The 19,745-nt window shown below is 41.1% G+C and overlaps 1 protein-coding gene across 1 annotated transcript in view; it reads left to right on the top strand.

Annotated features, from left to right (window-relative positions):
* The window catches only part of LOC117266425 (mitogen-activated protein kinase kinase kinase 5), a 29,982-nt gene extending 25,539 nt beyond the window's left edge, over nt 1-4,443 (top strand). Inside the window, exons 24-28 of the mRNA XM_033641623.2 lie at nt 72-318; nt 563-675; nt 3,339-3,436; nt 3,547-3,623; nt 3,831-4,443. Of these exons, the coding sequence (XP_033497514.2) occupies nt 72-318; nt 563-675; nt 3,339-3,436; nt 3,547-3,623; nt 3,831-3,927 (632 nt within the window). The 3' untranslated portion in view covers nt 3,928-4,443. The remainder of the gene's footprint in view (nt 1-71; nt 319-562; nt 676-3,338; nt 3,437-3,546; nt 3,624-3,830) is intronic.
* The last annotated feature ends 15,302 nt before the right edge of the window (nt 4,444-19,745 follow it).

Here is a 19,745-nt window from a genome sequence, read left to right as displayed (position 1 = left end):
TTTGGGATACCTGTTGTTTATTTATTCATTCTCTCTGCTTTTTCCGTTCATCCCCACCACTCCACTCCCAGAGCTGAAGCTCCAGCTGCAGTCCTCATTTGAGATTGAAGACAGCACTCCTGAGGAGCAATGCGCCGACCCAGACACTCCTGTAGTTATTGCCCCTAACCTAATGTTGGCGCCAGCAGACACGCAGCAGACAACACCCACACAGGAGTTTCAGCCGACAGTGAGCCCCAACTCCCCTACAGACCTCGTCCTCAACAGCAGCTGTCCCCTCAGCGAGAAACTGAGAGACCTGCGACTGGAGACCAGCAGGTAACATTCAGGTGTTTTCTGTTTATGATGCATGCTGCATTTATTTTTGAGACATTTTGCATCAGTTTGCATTATTGCCATGCCTGTTAAGTGTTAAGCTTTCAAGGCCTCATGAACTGATATTTGGATTTTAAATGAAATGTCTTCACAGTGGAAAATTACAAGCTGGCACTGGCATCTCTCCATTAAGATTTTTTATGTTGCACTGCTTTCTGCTGAGTGATGATCGATGTTTGTGTTGCAGACTGTTGACTCTGCTGAATGAGAAGGAGAGGGAGTACCAGGAGCTGCTGAGGAACTCTGTCCAGAAGAAGCAGGAAATGATAGATGCACTACGGAAAGCTGCAGTAGCTGAAGGTAATGTTTACTCAACCAAATAGTCTGTTACATCCACGTAGATAGCACATTAACTTTGCTGTCTGCGTGGTAGAGTTTGGTTGTGTGTTTAAGAATTGTCTTATAGTAGATTTTTTTGAAGCACAGTTGAGATACTGTAGTTTTAGATAAATCATTAAAGAAGTATAACTTTAAATAATTATATGTCATACGTATGTTGAGAGAGTTATGGGTCAAGGAGAGGAGGTAGTGCAACTACATGGTGGGAAACCTCCACATTTCTTGTACTGTGCAAAAATAGAAGTTAGCCAGAGTTAAGTGGGATTTATACATGTGCGTCAGCTCTATGCACAACGTAAGCTATAGCCTACACACGTGGTCTACACTGTTGTGAGCATTTACAGTTGTGCGTTGGCGTGTCTATGTCACTCTGCAGTTACACCTCCAAAACACTAGTCGGCGGTGGTTTCAATGAAGTGCTGTTAAGTTTAGTTGAGTCAAAACACACATTAAACATGGCTTAATAGAGACCATTTCAAGCACAAGTACACAAATCAACTTCACTATAACTCACAGCATTCACAGACAAAGCATTTGTCTTTTGCTGGACACATTTTCCCCACAAATACAACATGCTAATGTTTTTAGCACAAGCCTATGGCATTTTACAGTGTATAAATTAGCCTAGCAGCTAGCAGACTTTTCTTCTACTCATATGAAGCCAGGGACAACAGCAACATTTAACAAAGGTAATGTTACAAAATTTAGCTCCATTACAACTCACAAGGTTCACCGACAAAACAACTGTCTTATACTGAATACGTTTTCCAAACAAATGCAGCATGCTAACGTTATTAGCATAAGCCTATGATGTTTTACATTGTATAAATTAGCCTAGCAACTAGTAGAGATTTCCTCTACTCATATGAAGCCAGGATAAATGACACACAAGACTTAAAATGCTATTTTTGTACAGGCTTTATTGTCTTCACAAATTATTGCTTCTTATCTGTGAAATTAAATTAAATAAAAGCTTCGTTTCCACTGAGGGAAATGGTTTTAGCTTACAAAAACAATGTGAGGCTTGAGGTAGTGCCGGCCCATGGCATGGGTAGTATAGGCGAATGCTAAGGGCGCTGTCATCCATAGGGGGCACCACAAATGGGGGAAGAAAAAAAAAATTTGATGCATTAGCTTTATTGCCCCAGTATGTGTACACATGAATGTGTTGCTCTCAATTTTCTCACACAGTTACAATTTGTGAAGATAGACAGAATAGACAGACTGCTTTGTTGCTACTAAAACAGGCTTGAACAAAAATCTGGTGTTGTCCTTTTAATGGTTGTCACGTAGTCTTCTCAAAATGTCTTTCTGTCGGTAGCTTTGAGTTTAGTCAGTCGAAACCTAACCACCCTGTACTCGGAGCAGCTTAAAACAAACATTCAAGAACATTTGCTAATTCTGTTTGATCAGAGTCAGGCGTCATCATGAAAGTGAGTGCTGCTTATGATTCCCACAGTTTGTAATGTTTGCTGAAAAAACATACCAAATTAAAGTGGAGGATATCCAGTACAAGCTGATTGATGATATTGCTATTTAATGTATCTAAAGTTGTTTGCCAATAACGCGAGGAGTGTGCCATATGAACCATCTCGGACTCTGAGGACCTCAGGGACCGGCCTCCTGCTGGTGCCCAGAGTCAGGACTAAACATGGGGAATCAGGATTCCAGTTTTATGCAGCCAAAATCTGGAACAGTCTTTCTGAAGATGTGAGACAGGCCTCTACTCTGACAATGTTCAAATCTAGGCTCAAAACAGCTCTATTTCACTGTGCATATGACTGAAAGGATCGTATCTGCACTCTTCTCTTTTAAAGTTCATTTTATGATGATTATTTATGTTTTTATTTTGTATTGTGATTTTAACGCATTTTCTTGTTCTGTAAAGCACTTTGAATTGCTTTGTGTACGAATTGTGCTCTACAAATAAACTTAACTTGCCTTGCCTTGCCTTGCCTTGCCTTGCCATCATCGAAGCCAGTGGTTCAGCCACAGGGTCCAGATTTCTCCGAAGTCATTAGTTCAAGGTCCACAAAGTGTAATATATTCAGTGTCATACTTGCATTTGGCCATGCCTCAAGTCTCGTTATTCACTCACGCTACAGCAGGAAATGGCACTTTAAAATAAAAGTTCTGTGCTGAAAACACACTGTGCTTCAAAATAAAGTGTGTTTTTTACAAAGTTGATACGTTAGTAAGTCACTTGCGGTCCATTGAAAATGGGCCCGTGACCCACTTTTGGACTGCGACCCACCAGTTGGGAACCACTGATCTCATAGTCCAATGATTAACCGCACATGCTGCAGCATGATCTGTACTGCATCAAGGGACCAAGCCCTGTTTGGATTATCAATACACTCAGTGATTCTCGTCACTGTTTCTTAACACTTGTACCAGTCAGTCTCTTCCACGCCTCAGCCTCAGGCTCCGGATTTCTGCCTGACTGGTTCTTGTCAAAGGTGTACCCCAGCACATCATCAGCTAATCTGCTGAAACTTGACTTTTCAGTTTGGATAATGATTATACAGTCTGCCTGCGGAAACATGCTAAGTGTTTTTGCTGTAACATTAACACAGTAAAACACAGCCGACAGTCTGAATGGTTGTAATCTCTGTACTTTATAGATGGTGGATCGGCTTCACAGAAACACTCTAATCCGGAAGTGAAGTCTTTGGTGCGCTGGCTCAAGTCTGTTCCTGTAGATCAAGACACCATCGATAAGGTAAACTCAACTAAAGCTCAGCCCTTTCCTTTGTTTTTTTACTCTGGAGGCTGTTTGGTATTACTCATCTGCCCACTGTTAATCCAAACCTGTGTGATCCTGTTTTCTAGTTGCTCTATCACGAGTTCACCTTGGACTGTCTCTTCTACATGGCCTCCAGGGATGACTTGATGTACTGTGGAATAAGGTGAGCTGCCTCCACACATCACCGTCACACCATCTGTCCATGCAGAAACATAAGAGGGGAGTGCCCTCGCTCAGAGAGGGTTGTGTAGAAAAGATGCAGTCTGCCTCGTTAGTTTGACTTTTATCAAAATAAGAAAAAGCCCCAGTGGTGTTTGAGATGGCTCGTTTGCAACCCTGTATTCAAAGCTGTCCAAAATTGCTGTTTCAGAGGTGGCATGCTGTGTCGAATCTGGGCAGCCATCGCAGCTCGCCGGAAGGCCCAGCTCAGCACACACAATGAGGACAGCGAGGACACTCCTCTTTAATGGCTGCTGATGTTGTACATCAAAGGACAGATTTATTGACAGGCTGGTCCTGTTTCATCTGGAGGAAATGAGGCAGTGGTGAACGTATCTGTCTCTGAAGGGAACTGATGCAAAGCAGGATGGATTTTGGTTACATTGTTGAACTGTGAATGTGTTTTCTTGAAAAGACACTGACCAGTTCTTCCAGTTTTAATGCATGTAAGGTAGAATGCATTAAGATTCACTTAAATATTAGACTTTATAAAGTTTCTCAGGGCTTTGACAAGTGGGGCTATGCTTATGAGTTCATGCAAACTGCCTTGTAGAGCAATGATTTGCTTGCAGACAAACGTGTTAAAAGCTATTTTAACGCTGTTTTACTGTGCTTTACAGAAAGACTTAGCAGGATCTAAGTTATTAAGCACAAACTGTATTTAAGATGAATGCCTGTGCATTTTGAGGGAAAACACAGATTATCTGTACTGTACATCCTGTTAAAACTCATTCAGATAATAAACAGTAACTTTAACTCTCTGAGACTGGCTTGTTATCTGCATGTTTGTAACAGCGAGGGACCTTTTTCTTTTAGAGAGTGATGAGCAGTAGGCTGGAAGAAGTGATGAAGTGGTGAACAGTCTTAAAATTCCACACGTGTTCCCTCATCTGTTTTCACAGTGTTGACATCTCCTTAGAAACAGCGACACGGACTTTGCTTGTGTGTTTGTGTCTACGGTGTGTGTGTGTTTCCTGTTTGAGCTTCAGACTTCTAGGTGAGGACTTTTCTTCTGATAAACCATTTTGTGTAGTCCTCAGTTTGCTCGGTTTAGACTTAAGAAGTAGGGCTTGAGTAATATAAAGAGTGGAATTAAAGTGGGAAGGGAAAAGGTCAGAACATTGGCAGATGAAGCAGCAGCAGAAAAAAATCGCACATATCTGATTTATTTTTTCCAGTGTGTCGATATTGCCCAGTGATCTCAGTGGTCCTGTGTGAGATCAGAGGATGTTCTTTATTGTGATAACCTCAACAGAGGCTTGTTAAATGCCATATGCCTGTCAGCTCCAGTGCTCATTCAGCAGGGATATGACTTCACTGAGAGACTGGGCTTGGCTCCTAATAAATAACCACGACACTCATTAAAGATATGAGGAATGCCCTCTTCTGAATTTTGCTTTCAATATCTGGCTCGAACAGTAATTTCAAAGGGTGTGTCTCTTCCTTTACATGACCTCATGTGACCTCTGTGTGCATATCTGAATAATCATTTAAGTATTTTTATGTTGCATGTTCAGCATCTCTCACCCTGCAAGCTGTCAAGGAAGCAATTAAAGGGACGGTTCACCCCAAAATCAAAAGAACATATTTTCCTCTTACCTTCATCAGTCTAGATTGTTTTGATGGCACTGGACTCATGGTGTTCAAAGCACCAAAATATAAAAATTAATAAGAAAATACATTTGCAAAATTCAATGGCAGTATCTGTTTCCAGAGATCATGACTCAGTTACTCAAAATAATCCACAGACCTTGTTGTGAGTATTACAAACTATTATATTTCTACCAACCTTACCCACCAACTGAATCTGTATCATTGTGCTCAAGGAGGCGTGCATCCAGTCATGGACGCATAGGTGTAGATTTCAGGGGTGATGCAGGGGGGATGTCCCCCCTCAATAATTAGAACGTGCATTTGTCCCCTCAAGTAAAAACATTAGAGTTTTATTTATTGATGCATATATTGACGCAGAAAAGGCACAAATGCATAAAAATTCACCAGTGTGATGCTCAAAATTTTCTGGTGGAGGACCTCTAAATCCCCCATTTATATGTGTCTCCCCACAACCCAATGTTGAAACCAAACCTACACCCTTGTATGACCAAGAAACTTGTGCTTGTGACAGCGCGAGATGTAAACACTGATGGCATCCTCCTCAACTGAGCTGTAATGTTAGCTAGCAGTGGAAGTACGCTTTCCTCTGTGTGACAACACAGTTGGTAGATGTAGTTCAGTAGGAAGAAAATAGTTCCTACATGAAACTGCTCATAACAAGTTGTTAGGATTGTCTTGAGTAACTGGGTCATGATTTCTGGAAAGAGACATTGCTGTTGAGTTTTTCAAATGTATTTTTTGGCACTTTGAGCACCACAAGCTGAGTGCCATCTAGTCCCATTATATTGGAGAGAAGGCAGACATCTTTACGGCTGATATCTCCAATCCTCGACAACTCACACCAAAACACTCCAGACTGATAAATAGCACTACAGGTAAGAGATAAAATATGTATATTTGATTTTGGTGTGACCTGCCCCTTTAAAATCAGCTACAATTTTGCAGCTCGTATACTCCAGCAACTCCTACTTTCATTTAAACCTGGCATTTGCCTTTCCTGTTTCAATAGATTTATGACACTCTTTATTCATTCAGCATCATAGGGTCCTAAAAAACCTGCTGCAACCCTTTTGGCCAAAACACTGATAAGGCCTCTCACAGTGAAGATGACAATCTTTGATTTATCTCTGCAATAATCCAGAATGCTGAACAAATCAGAAGCTACAGGGTCAATAAATAACGCCAGGCATCTGTCTGATCTGTCCTTGAATGGTGTCAGAAGGAAATTAATACTGGGATGATATTATCTAAATTCAATTTGGCATCATCCTGTCTTCTCAGTCCACTCCCCTGCCTCCCTGTTATTTGTGCCATAAATTAATCTATTTATCACTAAAGTGTGATATTTCTGCATGCTGATAAGCATTTTAAAAATTATACAATACAGTGTGCTAACAATCAGCCTTAAAGAGGAAAAAAAGGGAGTGCTGCACTGGGTTAAAGCTCTATATAGTTAGTTGTAAAGAAAAAAATCAGGTCTTCATGGATGGGGCAAATAGTCACATAAAGATAAAAACAACGACTAGCCTGCTCACTCAGTGTAAAAGTCCATAGTACAGATAGGCAGTCCAAAAATGCATCTGAGGCACTCTGGCTGTAAGGCAAGGCAAGGCAGCTTTATTTGTATAGCATATTTCATACACACAGTGCAGTTCAAAGTGCTTTACAGAGCAATAAAATATAAAACATAATAAAGGATACAGAAAAGAGTAAAGAGAAAAAAGATATGAAAGGTAACATTATTTACTAAATTATTTACAATTAAAAAAAAAACAATAAAAAATAGCAAAAGTGCAGAAAAGATGTGCAAAGATAAAAAAATTATTCAAAATTATTTTAAATTTTAAAATAAAGTTGCAGTCATTACAGGGTGGAGTAGGCAGTGTAAAAAAGGAATGTTTTTAGCGTTGACTTAAAAGTGGTCAGAGTTTGGGCTTGTCTAACATCATCTGGGAGGTTATTCCAAGTTTGTGCTGCATGATAACAAAACGCTGCATCCCCATGTTTTGTTCTAACTCTCGGGACGGTCAGTATGCCGTCCCAGAAGGTTCATATGTCACAAGCATGTCAGAGATATATTTGGGTGCTGGGCCACAGAGTGATCTATACACAAGCAGCAAGATTGTGAAATCAGTTCTCTGAGTGACAGGTAACCAGTGTAAGGATTTTGGAACTGGAGTAACGTGGTTATATTTCCTAGTTTTTGTCAGGACCCGAGCAGCAGCATTCTGAACAAGCTGAAGTTGCTGAACAGCTTGTTTTCAAAGTCCTACCAACAGACCATTGCATTAATCCAATCTACCGGAAATAAAAGCATGGGTGAGCCTTTCAAGGTCATGCTTTGACATTCCTCTGACTTTAGCAATATTTTTTAAATGTTACTAGGCAGATGACGTTACGCATTTGATGTGGCTGTGGAAATTCAAATCTGAGTCCGGGATAACACCAAAGTTTCTTGCGTGACTCTTAGTTATAAAAGACTAGGATTCAAGGTGAGAGCTGACAGTCTTTCTTTCTGTGCCCCAAAGACAGTTATGTTGGTCTTATCTCAGTTGAGTTGGAGAAAATTTTGACACACTCAATCATTTATTTGCTTGATACAGTGACACAGGCGTTCTATAGGTCCATAATCACGTGGTGAAAGCGATATGTATACATGCATGTCATCTGCATAATTATGGTAGTCTACGTTATTAAATTGTATGATCTGGCCCTAATGGGAGCATATAAAGATTAAACAAGAGGGGTCCCAAAATGGATCCCTGTGGGACCCCACATGCCATGGCCATCTGCTCTGACTTATAGTTACCAGTCGAGACAAAGTACTTCCTGTAATGAAGGTATGACTTGACTGTAGTTAAAAATCCTTTATTAATACATGGATAAACCAACGCATTTCAACTAGAGTGTCTTCATCACAGTGTAAAATGCATTGGAAACAGGTGTGCAATTTAAGAGCTCATGTAGGGGTCATGTGACACAGTTCACATGATATATTGGTGTAGCCCTACTAGACAAAAAACCCCCACATTGACAGAAATTACAAATGAAAATGACATAAATAAAGTAAATGTCTATGTAAAGAAAAATTCCCCTCTTGACAGTTTAAAGGTAAAATTGATTTCCTCTGTACACATTGGCATAAAGTGGCTGTTGTCATGTTTGGAATACTGATGCTAATGTGCTGCGCTGACTGTAAGTCGCAGTGCCTCGCAGCTACATAGCAGGCAGCAGCTGTCACCTCTAACTCATTTCCTATTACAGATAATTGAATGTAATGTGAGTGCAACCCCCCCGAGTCTCCCTTATTCTAATAAGATTTATAACACAATAGCATTAGGATTGTCCATCTAATAGGATGCAAACTGTTAGCTTTGATCAGACATAATGGTGCATCGAGTCTGTGTCAACTGGCTCATGTAGGAAAATTGATCTGTTTACAGAGTACACAGTCAAGGTTACAGCGTCTGAGTTTTATCCTGAAGCTCACATTTATCCTCTTGTCATCATCGGGATAGATTTTTCATTTCTGGCTCTCGTGTCGGAGGAACTGGAGGATTTAAGGAAATCACGTTTGTATTGTCTTCAGTGTTTCTCTGTTCTTCCTTCTGTAGTCTAGAACAAATCCCTCCATCTCTGTTCTGTCTCTGGGTGAGGCTAAGCCACTGATAGGCAAATAATGAGGGCTGCTGTCAGGGGGATTTTGGCAGGGTCTTGGGGGGATTGAGGACACCACACTGGGAGGCCCAGAACCTCGGGGATTACTGAGCTCACCCTCTTCCTTGCCAGCTCCCGTGGGACAGGTCACCCCACTGTCCTGGACTCAACTTGTGCCAACACACGGGGAAAAGCTAAATTTGACTTTTCTTGCATGATTTGATTAAATATGCAGCAGCGGGGCTGCAGCGTGAATCAGACTTTAGCTTCCGCTCTGAAGAGTAAATCGTGTCTCTGGCCTTGAGTGCACCACTTCAAGAGCTGGTTAATTAATTCATCATTTGTTATTTTAATGATCATTACCAAAAGAGCTTGCTAACAAGCTGGCTGCTTTGCTTCTATTACTGATGCTCAAATGCCTGCAGGTGCTCACGTACGTTTACTACATACATAGATCAGGTCAGGACCATTCTCCTCATTATTTCCTTGCTAAATGGGCACACCTCTCTCTTTTACAGTGCAGAAGAGTGCAACATGATCACATGACAACAGACTGAGCACATTTTTCACATTGCCATCACTCCCCAAGTGTCAATGACACTTAACTGTGTTGGAATGTTGACTTGTACATAAATAGCATGTTTTAGTTTTGGATTATCTCACAGAAACACTTGTCAGTATTTGTTTACATGCAGTAATTGTCATTCACAGATTTGTTTTTGGGATATGTTTTTGCTTTATAAACGTCATGCAACTGTTAAATGCTGCTGTGGTATCTGTCTCCCTCGGGAGCGTTTAGTAGGAATGCTGTTATCTTCACGACCCTTGGGAGGAGGAAGGACTAATCTTACAAGCAATCAACTGGATGCCAATAATGCCTTGTTATCTCTTCCTTTTCACTCATTTTGGAAAAGAAAAGCCAATGAGTAGCAGCTAGTATTAAAACAGGCCAGACACAGCACTGGGCAGCCATGATAGGTACAGCCTGAGTGAAATATCTCCTCATCAGTACTGAGGCATATAGAATTAATCCTGGCTGTAATCCAGGGTGCTGAATTAAAACAAGTAATCTCATGTGTGTGTGCATACGCATGTGTAAGAGCGAGTATGTTTATGTGTGTGTGTGTGACAAAGCTTCACTGGTGCTTGACTTCAAGACCTTTCCCCCTTTGTTTACCTCTGTTGTTTTTGTGTCACTCTGAAGGACACCCATCCATCCATATGACACTGCACCAATGATTTCCATCAGGGAGGAGTGAACTGTGACATTTTAGTGTTAATGAGACCTTTCCAAAATTAACAAAGGAAATAAATGAATATATTGAAAGTAGAGACTACTGTATTTAGTTTTTTGTAACTTCATACTCTGTGGTTTGTCTTTGTTTTCTTGTTTGTAGCCATGGTAGTGGCTGAAAATGGCATTGGTATAATGAATGGTATATGCAGGTATACAGGATATACCCTCTTCTTATTTTGGCCATTCATTCCCATCTATCAGCCAAAAAGCAAGTCGAATATATAGAATATACCCACTTCTTCCTCTGTAACCTACCCATCTTCCTTGTACACCCACCTCATCAACTACCACTACACCACAGAAAAAACTGTTCCAAAACCAAAATCAGACCCTGGAAAGTGTAGGGTTAGCTAGCTAGCTACTGAAGATATAGCCTACTGAATGTATACACATGCTGCTGTTGCTTTTTAATGGTTACAACAATGAAAAAAAGGCCGACCCTGCTGTACAGGAACCAGTGAAGGGAAGCAGGGAAACTTTGCTGATATTCAACCAGCTCTGTGTCATCACATTGTGCACAGATGAACGTTGTTTTACTTCCCCCGGAGATCCCTGCCCATCCGGCAGCGGAGGTCCGGGTGCTGGCAGTGGCACGGGGGTGAAGCCAAACACCGTTTATCTGCACACACTGCGATGCCACACAGCTGGTTCAATATCAGCGAAGTTTCCCTTTATATTCATTATACAAAATACAAAACTGGACAATCACAAAGTGACGGGGCTTAATCAGGTCAAAATTGAATTGGTTCAATACTTTGGTTTGTGAGAAATTACCTGCAAAACTAATGACATTCCCATCATCCGCAGCTGTAATTTCTGTTTAGTGCTAAGGCTCAAATGTTAGCATGCTAGTGCTAAACTAAGACAGTGACCATGGTAAATATTATACATATATATATATTATACATGTTTGCATTGTCACTGTGAGTATGTAACAGCCGCATGCTGATGTCAGCGTTTAGCCTAATCCAGCCTCACTCAGCTGCTTGCATGGCTGTAGACTTTGTCTTGATGTTTTCTTTTACGCCTCTTTTCTCTTTTTCCCTCCTGTAAAGCACTTTGTAACTTCTTTTTTAAAAAGCACTACAAAATTAAGTTAACTTGCTTGCTCAAGAGGCACCTTGCATCATGACAGAGCAATGCTGTTAGTGCTCTTTTGATTGGCCAGTTTAACCTCAGTGAAGCTCAGGCTGTTGTAGTGAAGGTTTCCCTCCTTACAAATGGACGCAGAGGTCAAGGGAAGGCACTCCCACCCTCTCATTCACGTTTTTTCCTGCCTCTGCTATTTACCTCCTCTCTCTTGCTCTCCTCATTGTGGGTTGTCATGGAAATGAAAGCATGGGGAGGGGGGACTTCTATTATTGAAGCAGTTGTGGGATTGGTAGTGGGCTGGGAGTTGGGGATAGTGAAATGGAGCGATTCATGCACTCATAAACAGAGAGTGCGCTGGAGCAGAAGGGAGGTGGAGGGGCTGGGGGGTGAGGGAGAGAGAAACGAGGAAAAGGAGAATAGAGAGGGGCCCCCGGGGGTGAGCAGAGAGAAGAGCCAACTCCACGTGTTCTGGCCCTGCTTCTAACTGATAGCACGTTTTAGGCCATTACGTCATGGTCTGCCAGGCTCTCTGCTGTTTTGAGACATACTGCTGCGGAATCACATTCCTCATGGAAGACAGCGAAATGAGCCTCTGGTAATGCCACCTGTTGTTGGAGAGGTCAGGGAAATCTGTTCAAGGAAGATCAGTGCAAGAGGCGTTTATGAGCAGTGGAGGGCTGTGTTAATTACCGACTGAGCTGTATGCCATATGGAGAACAGTTTAAAGTCATTTATTTCAAAAATAGACTTGTCACATCCATGAATTAAAGTATGTTATTTATTGGCTGACCTTGGATGATGCAAATGCACGCTGCTGTTTAGTTGTCAGTTTTCAATTTGTCACTTCCCTGGGAAAGAAATGTGCACATCCTGTCCCCGATCGTCGAACCTTGAAGCAGATGGGCTACAGCAGCAGAAGACCACACCAGGTGCCACTCCTGTCAGCTAACAACAGGAAGCTGAGACTACAATTCACACAGGCTCACCAAAACTGGACAATAGATTGGAAAAAATGTTGCCTGGTCTGATGAGTCTTGTTTTCTTCTGCCACATTCAGATGGTAGGGTCAGAATCTGGCGTAACAACATGAAAGCATGGATCCATCCTGCCTTGTATCAACAGTTCAGGCTGGTGGTGGCGGTGTAATGGTGTGGGGGATATTGTCTTGGCACACTTTGGGCCCCTTAGTACCAGTTGAGCATCCTTTAAACACCACAGCCTACCTGAGTACGTTACTGTTGCTGACCCTGTCCGTCCCTTTATAACCACAGTGTACCCATCTTCTGATGGCTACTTCCAGCAGGATAACGCGCCATGTCACAAAGCTCACGTCATCTCACACTGGTTTCTTGACAACAGTCACCAGATCTCAATCCAAAAAGGCACCTTTGGGATGTAAAGGTCCAGGGGTTTTGCATCATGGATGTAGAGCCGGCAAATCTGTGGAAACTGTGTGATGCTATCATGTCAATATGGACCAAAATCTCTGAGGAATGTTTCCAGCACCTTCTTTAATCTATGACACCAAGAATTAAGGCAGTTCTGAAGGCAAAAGGGGTCCAACGCGTTACTAGCAAGGTGTACCTAATAAAGTGGCCAGTAAGTGTAAGATAACACACTACTGGTATAAACATTAAGCAAATGTGCAAATATGTTGATTTTTAGTTTTAAGAATGCAGTGAGGTAAAGTGGGAGAACAAGATGTGCAAGACCAAAACAGAGTTGAGTTTGAGGTGTTGTACAGAGTCATTGCACTGGGAATGATCACATGAAAGTTGCATTATGGAAAACATTATGGGGTCTTGACCTATACTAAGGATGAAAAGTAGAAGGATATTTTAATCTCTGCTGCTTCAGTTTCAGCCACTATATTTTTACACTGTCTCAGAGTTTGCCGGCTTTTTAGGAGTACAGTACAAATTGATGATTGATTATTTGGTTATTTTGATAGATTCAACAAAGAGAGACAGAAGTGGGGAGACAGATACTACACCAGATTCAAACTGAGGACTTCACATAGAAATTCAGCCTTAATACAATGAAGCTGCGAGTCACAACATTCAATACTTTCCTACAGTAAAACATGTAAATTACAAGTCTTAGATGTATACAACAAGACCTCCGACTTAAGTCGAAATCCCAGTCCACAATGCAAGGCAGACTAAATTCATATGATTCAGACTAAACAGTGCTCTTTTTCCCAGCACCCTAGAGAGAAACACAAAGACACAGGGAACGCTCCCACACTTTGTCTCTCCCCACCTCTCTGTCTGTGCTTACACACACATTTTTCCAGTGTGACATGTGATGTAGTGTCTGATTAAATCACACTACAGGAAACAAAAGACAACACCATCGTAAATTATATGAATCTGCAGGCCCCCTACAGGTGCAGGTGACCTTCGACCCTGCTGGGTTGAGACAGCTACGTGGTAACCAAAGCAGTGTTGCTCTCTGAACAGCAAACTGCACCAGCAACTGAAGCAAGTTACCCAAACTCTACTGACATCTGTAAAATGTGTGCAACACTGTCTTTGCTAAATGTCTTCGCTAGGATAGATTGAGCAAGTGCAACAAAAAAAACCCCAACATATTCCAGCAGTAAATCCATCATAGTTAATTAGCCTCATATCCACCCTTCCCTGATGCTACACCACCCGGCTGCTTCAATGCTGCCATTTGCTGAAGGCAGAGATAGTGTATTCAGTAGTCTATATAACATAGGCTGGGTCTATGTTCTCTGGGGACATTCTGAACATTCCTGCTATTGTTGTTTCATTACCAGGCTGAGGGTTACCCTTGCCATTCACAGCCGCTGACCTCTAGACTCAGTGGCGGTGCTGGTGGTGACCGTGTTCCTTGGAATAGAACGGAGGGAGCTCTTTCTTTTTGCGGAAGTGATGGTGCAAAAATGTTTTGGAAGGTGCAATGACTTTTTTGAGTAAAAGTGACCAATTCTGTTCAGAGCTCCTGAGAAGTCATGGTTGAAATTTTTGTGGAACTGCTCATTACTTCTTTCGAAAGGTGGAGCTCCAACATTATACAGCCACTGGCTCTCTGAGCACAATTGTAGCTGCTCTTCCTGGCTGTGGTGGATGAAGCTGTGGCTGTGGATATTGTTAAATGGCTGCATATGTGGTTGAATCTATGCCATGGATATAGCTGTGTGAGGACTACTCTTTACTGCGCCTATTAACATTAACTTGGAAAGCATTGTTCAACCACAGGGGCTTTTCTCTATGGATTTAAGGGAGTGTAAAACTAATGTGAGGTAATGCAAAAGAATTTAAGAGAGAAATACCCCCCCTGACTTTTGGGAGCTCCATGATTCAGCTTCCACAATGAATACTTTTATTCTAACTATTACATGGATTGTCATGAAATTTTGTCCAACATTCATGGTCCTCAGAGGATGTAACCCAATGACCTTGATGATCCACTGGTGTTCCTGTAGTGCCATCATGAGGTTGAAATTTGGGGGTTTTGGTAAAATATCTCAACACCTGTTGGATGGATTGCCATTTGGTCTAGCCGTTCATGCCACCCTCATGATGAATTGCAATAACATTACAGTAAAAATAATTTATGTTGGTTAACATAACAGTTATTAACCTCCATGTTAAACATCAGCATCATCCGCATTTTTGCATTCTCATTTGTGAGCATGTTAGGATGCTGATGTTAGCATTAAACTGCAGGATATAGTGCTCTTTCCACTCCTGAACACCCACCTGGGCTTCACACAGGTTTTCAGTCTTGCGCTCGGTTGCACATGGGAGAAATTAGTCATCTTTCTGGCAGAAATCTTTTCACTTCAACCCAAACCATATTCTGTTTCCCTCAGCCTAACCAAGAACGAGCTTTCTGGCAGAATTCCCTGAAGGCAAACTTCTCCCAACAGCTACTTGGTTCCTGCTCAGACAACACATCCCTAAAGTGTTGCAAAGAAAGAGAGACTAAGACTTCAGAATACAATCTTTACACAGATAAGTCCTCATTGGCAGTTTTCTGTTCTTCTGCTGTATCAGTTGTCCCATAGAATCTGTTCCTGGATCCCAGTTCCCTCTCTCTTTTCCTTAGAGCTTTTTTCTCTGTGTTCTTATCTCTCTAGTTGTTTCCTCTTATTTTTGGGATGTGTATTTACTGATGCAACCTCATCCTCTTGGTAGTAATGATTTTTGTTTACTCGTGTATTCCCAGTGTTCTCTCTTAACTGCCTTTTTTCAAGGCATGAAGTGCTAACGGCAATCAGTGGCAGTTAAATAAGATGTGTGTGCACGTGTATACGCATGTGTGTGTGTGTGTGTGTGTGTGTGTGTGTGTGTGTGTGTGTGTGTGTGTGTGTGCATGGGGGTATCTGTGTGTGAAGTGAGGCTTGCAGCTGCAGCTTCAAAATCAAGTCCTTTCTTGAGCACTGAGGGATAGAGGAGGAGGGGGTCCTCCACTTCCTGTGTGCAGTGAGGTCAAACAAGTGGTTCACAAATGGAGATGATGATGCGAGCTCACAGGTTGCTAACAGAACTTGGCGTGAGTTCAAAACAATAAATGGAGAGAGGGGTGTGAGAGTAGAAAGCAACCAGAATGCACTTATGTGTATCTTCATCAGTCACTGTAAACCTAAAGACACGCAACATTTCAGCACATCTAAAGTGCAGCTAATGGAGGCCAACTGTGTTATTTTCTCCTGTTTGCATCCACCTCACTTTGGATGGCTCATTAGCACAGCATGGTACAGTGATGTGTGATAAATGGACACACCTCCTGATTTTGAGGTATGCTTTTATTTTGAGGCCTTTAATTTTCTATCAGACTGCTGGCTCAAGCACTTGATCTACTGTCTGCTGTGCAGGATATAATAGTAACTGTTTATTTGTAACATTGTCCAGTATTCTTAAAAAAGGCAAGGTTACCTTCATTTTTATGAGATATAAAGTATCAAGAAACATAGAAACTCGTTTGGACCGTAGATGTAGTTTTTCGTTACAAGTGATACATCAGAAAATGTACAATTTTTTACTTGAATTACAGCAAATCCTGTGTTAGATCAGTACAACTGTTAAAAAAATAATATAAATAAACCATGCAGACATTTTTCTTTAAAAAATTTATATTGCTTTTGCTTCAGTCTGCAAACGTGTTGTATTCTTTAATATTTTACAGAAGCTAAATGGATTCATTTTGCCTCGTCCAAATTTGAGGATTAGTTTATCTGTCATACTCTTATTTCTCAAAAAAATAAAGAAAAAGAAAACATAATACTTAGTAAGGCAACAGACCAATTAACATTATGCTGTCATTCAAAAGACTTTTTAATGTGCATGTGTGCACAGGTGCTCGTGTGCAAGTGTGTGCACGTCTTGGCCGGGTATAGAGATGGGATTGAAAGGATGAAAGGATGGGAGGGTTTTCAATTCATTGGCTTAAGAGGCAACACAAAAGATTTAAGAACATGCATCTGCAGGAGACTTGAAAAGTAATATATATGACATCTGATGCATTTTGTCTGCATGTCCCATAATGTTTTAAGTGCAAAAGAGGAGGCAACAAAAGGCATTTAGCTGAAAACTAAGGTGGTGTAAGAAAGCAGTGTGGCTTCTATCTTATGTAAACAAACAACACATTCTGTGTGTTGTTGAGTTCTGGATGAGGTGTGAAGCTATTGATTTTTCATTAGCACTCAAAGACACTTCCTGCTGTCTGTCCCTCAGTCTTTCCTGTCTTGAAAGGATTGGAAATTGACTCTTATTTGCTATTTTTTTTTTAGTAAATGAACTACCATACTTATCTGTGATTCAATTACAGATAGTTGTTGAATCAACAGACTGTAATGACTTTAGGGAGAGTGGGATTTTGGAGAAAACCATTTCTTTGGTGTGAATTCATCAAGAGCAATTAGGAAGAATGTGATAACAAGTACAAGTAGATGTCGAGACATGCACATTAAACAGTCACTCCTCTGCCTTTTTTTTTGCAAAACCTACCAGCCACTCACTCTACTGCCTGCACACCCAACCCCCCACCTCCTTCAACATCCCCCACTTTCCAGTTGCAGTGACAGGTGGCTCTTGGGGGTTTGGAGTGAACACGACTCAACAGCTGCACAAAAGAGTCCTACTGGGGTCCTTTTGACGGGGTGTCCCCTCTCAAGCGTGCCGATCAGCCCCTGGCCCAGCCCCCACCTTAGCAGATGCTCCGAGGGATCCACAGGTGGTAGACGAAGTAAACACTCTGCAGTATTTAAAACTGTTAAGTAACAAAGATCCCTGTTGGGTTTATGTTTTGAGTTGGGTTGTGTTGTCTCAGATTTTCAAGAATTCTAAATATATGACACTGCAGCAGCTCCACGTTGGGTGGAGTAACCTGTTTCGCACATGAAGCATCCATCTTCCATCATCCGAAACAAAAACCCGGCTGACAGGAAAATCTAGTGCTCTCTTTACACTGAAATTACATGCATGTACAAATCATTAACTGTACATATGGTTGAGTGTGAGCTGTAGACAGTGAGAAATCTGCCCTTACTTAATCTGAGAGCAGCAACATATCCATAAAGTGCAAGCAAGCATGGATGTAGAAGAGGGCACCCTCAGGAAACTCCACTTCTTTTGACAAAGTGCAACCAATTTCAATTTCCAGATCACTTCTGACAAGGCAGGGAAACAGCAGGTTTATTTAGAAATAACTCAAAAGGATCCTAATTAAGAAGCCTCAAAGATTTTAGGAAGACATTTTCTGGTTTATTTGTGTATGTGAAGTAAAAGAAGAAGTACAGAAGTAGAACAATAAGACAGCACGAGAAAGTGCAGCAGGTGCCAGTGTATCCAAACTGCAGAGAATGAGTATTGACACTGTTTTAAATATTCAGAATAGATTTGTATTGATTAATCCCTATTTTAAAAAACTACACTGAATATAACATGCTTTCCAAAATACTTTGAAGCAAACCTGAAGCCTATTTTAGAAGTCCTTTAAGGTTAAATCTTTGCTTCAATATGTTTAAGTGTGTTGCATTATTCAGTGTGTGGACTACTCCTCCATTTTTGTTTTGTGTTGCGTTTCTTCTGCACACATACCAGCTAGGAGTGGGACATCCAGCATAAATGTGCACAACCTAATGCAGGCAAATATTAACACAGGGGTCGATCCTTTCGTGCTTCCGGCCAGTTGACCTTGATACCACCAAACAGTGACCCGCAGAATTCCGCAGATAGTGGACATGTTTCAGCTGAGTTCAGTAACAAAGAATGTTCTCAGCCAACGTAAGTAAATTTCTTTGTTGTACTTGTTTTTCAATAACTGAACAGTCTCTGTGAGTCACCGAATCCAACCATATATCACTCTTAACTCTTGTTGCCTAAAACACAGCACCATTTTGAACTATGTAACCAACTCCCAGCAACAAATTTCCATCTGGTGGGGCTCGTTGTAACACAATGTCACAACTATAGTGTATTTTCTCTATTTTTGCACTTCAAACTTCTGTTCAGTTTGAACTAATGTCTTTCATTTAATGAGATATGTACACAGCTTCACAGTCTTGTCAATATTCATACATTTAAAACTCATATTTTGACATGTAGATCTGGGTTACGCAATCTGTGTACATCTGTCGGTCCAACCACTGAATATCAATGATAGAACAACAGATAGATGGATACCTGTACGGATACCTATCCTACCCCTGATGTAGATGGAGACTTCTGGTATATAGGTAGAACTGTATTAAATTAATTGTGTTAAACAGACTTTTCCAGCAAGTGTTACAGCTAACCCGCTGCCTGTTACACTTAACCCCACCCATGGGGTACGCTGTAACATTTCACTCCCACCACTTCTCAGTGCAATTGTAGAAGAAAGGTAAGTTCTAGAAAAAACAACAACTGTTTATGTGTAGCAGAGATGTGCATGTTGAATAAAACAAAAAAATAATCCATCTCAAACTGTTTTAATAGCATTCAAACTAAAATGTGTTAGGTTGTGACCCGCTCTCCCCCTCCATTGTTTTTAAATACTAAAAAAATGCATAGGCAGTGTTCAAAGTAAATGCCTTTTATAAGACCACTTCCACAATAAATATAAGTGAAAACCTGGTATGCTGGTGTATTTTGTTGACTGCAGTTAAATGTTACAGCAATCTCATTTTAAACATCTGTATCCATTGATGAATTTAGGCCATCACAAAGACTGTGGTGACAGAGATGTGTGCTTGTTTTTCTTGAGAGGCCACTATGTTTGAATGGTTGTTGTTTTATTGTGGATTATATGCTGTATTTGTTGCATTTTAAATGTGATTTGATTGGCTGCTACCTTGGCCAGGTCACTCTTGTAAAAGATATTTTAACTATCAATGGGACTTCCTGGTTAAATAAAAATGTGATTTAATATAGTGGTTTGTCACGTTGTTGT

Source organism: Epinephelus lanceolatus, chromosome 10 (assembly GCF_041903045.1).
Source record: "Epinephelus lanceolatus isolate andai-2023 chromosome 10, ASM4190304v1, whole genome shotgun sequence".
Lineage (NCBI taxonomy): Eukaryota > Metazoa > Chordata > Actinopteri > Perciformes > Serranidae > Epinephelus > Epinephelus lanceolatus.
This window is presented reverse-complemented; position numbering and strand designations above follow the sequence as displayed.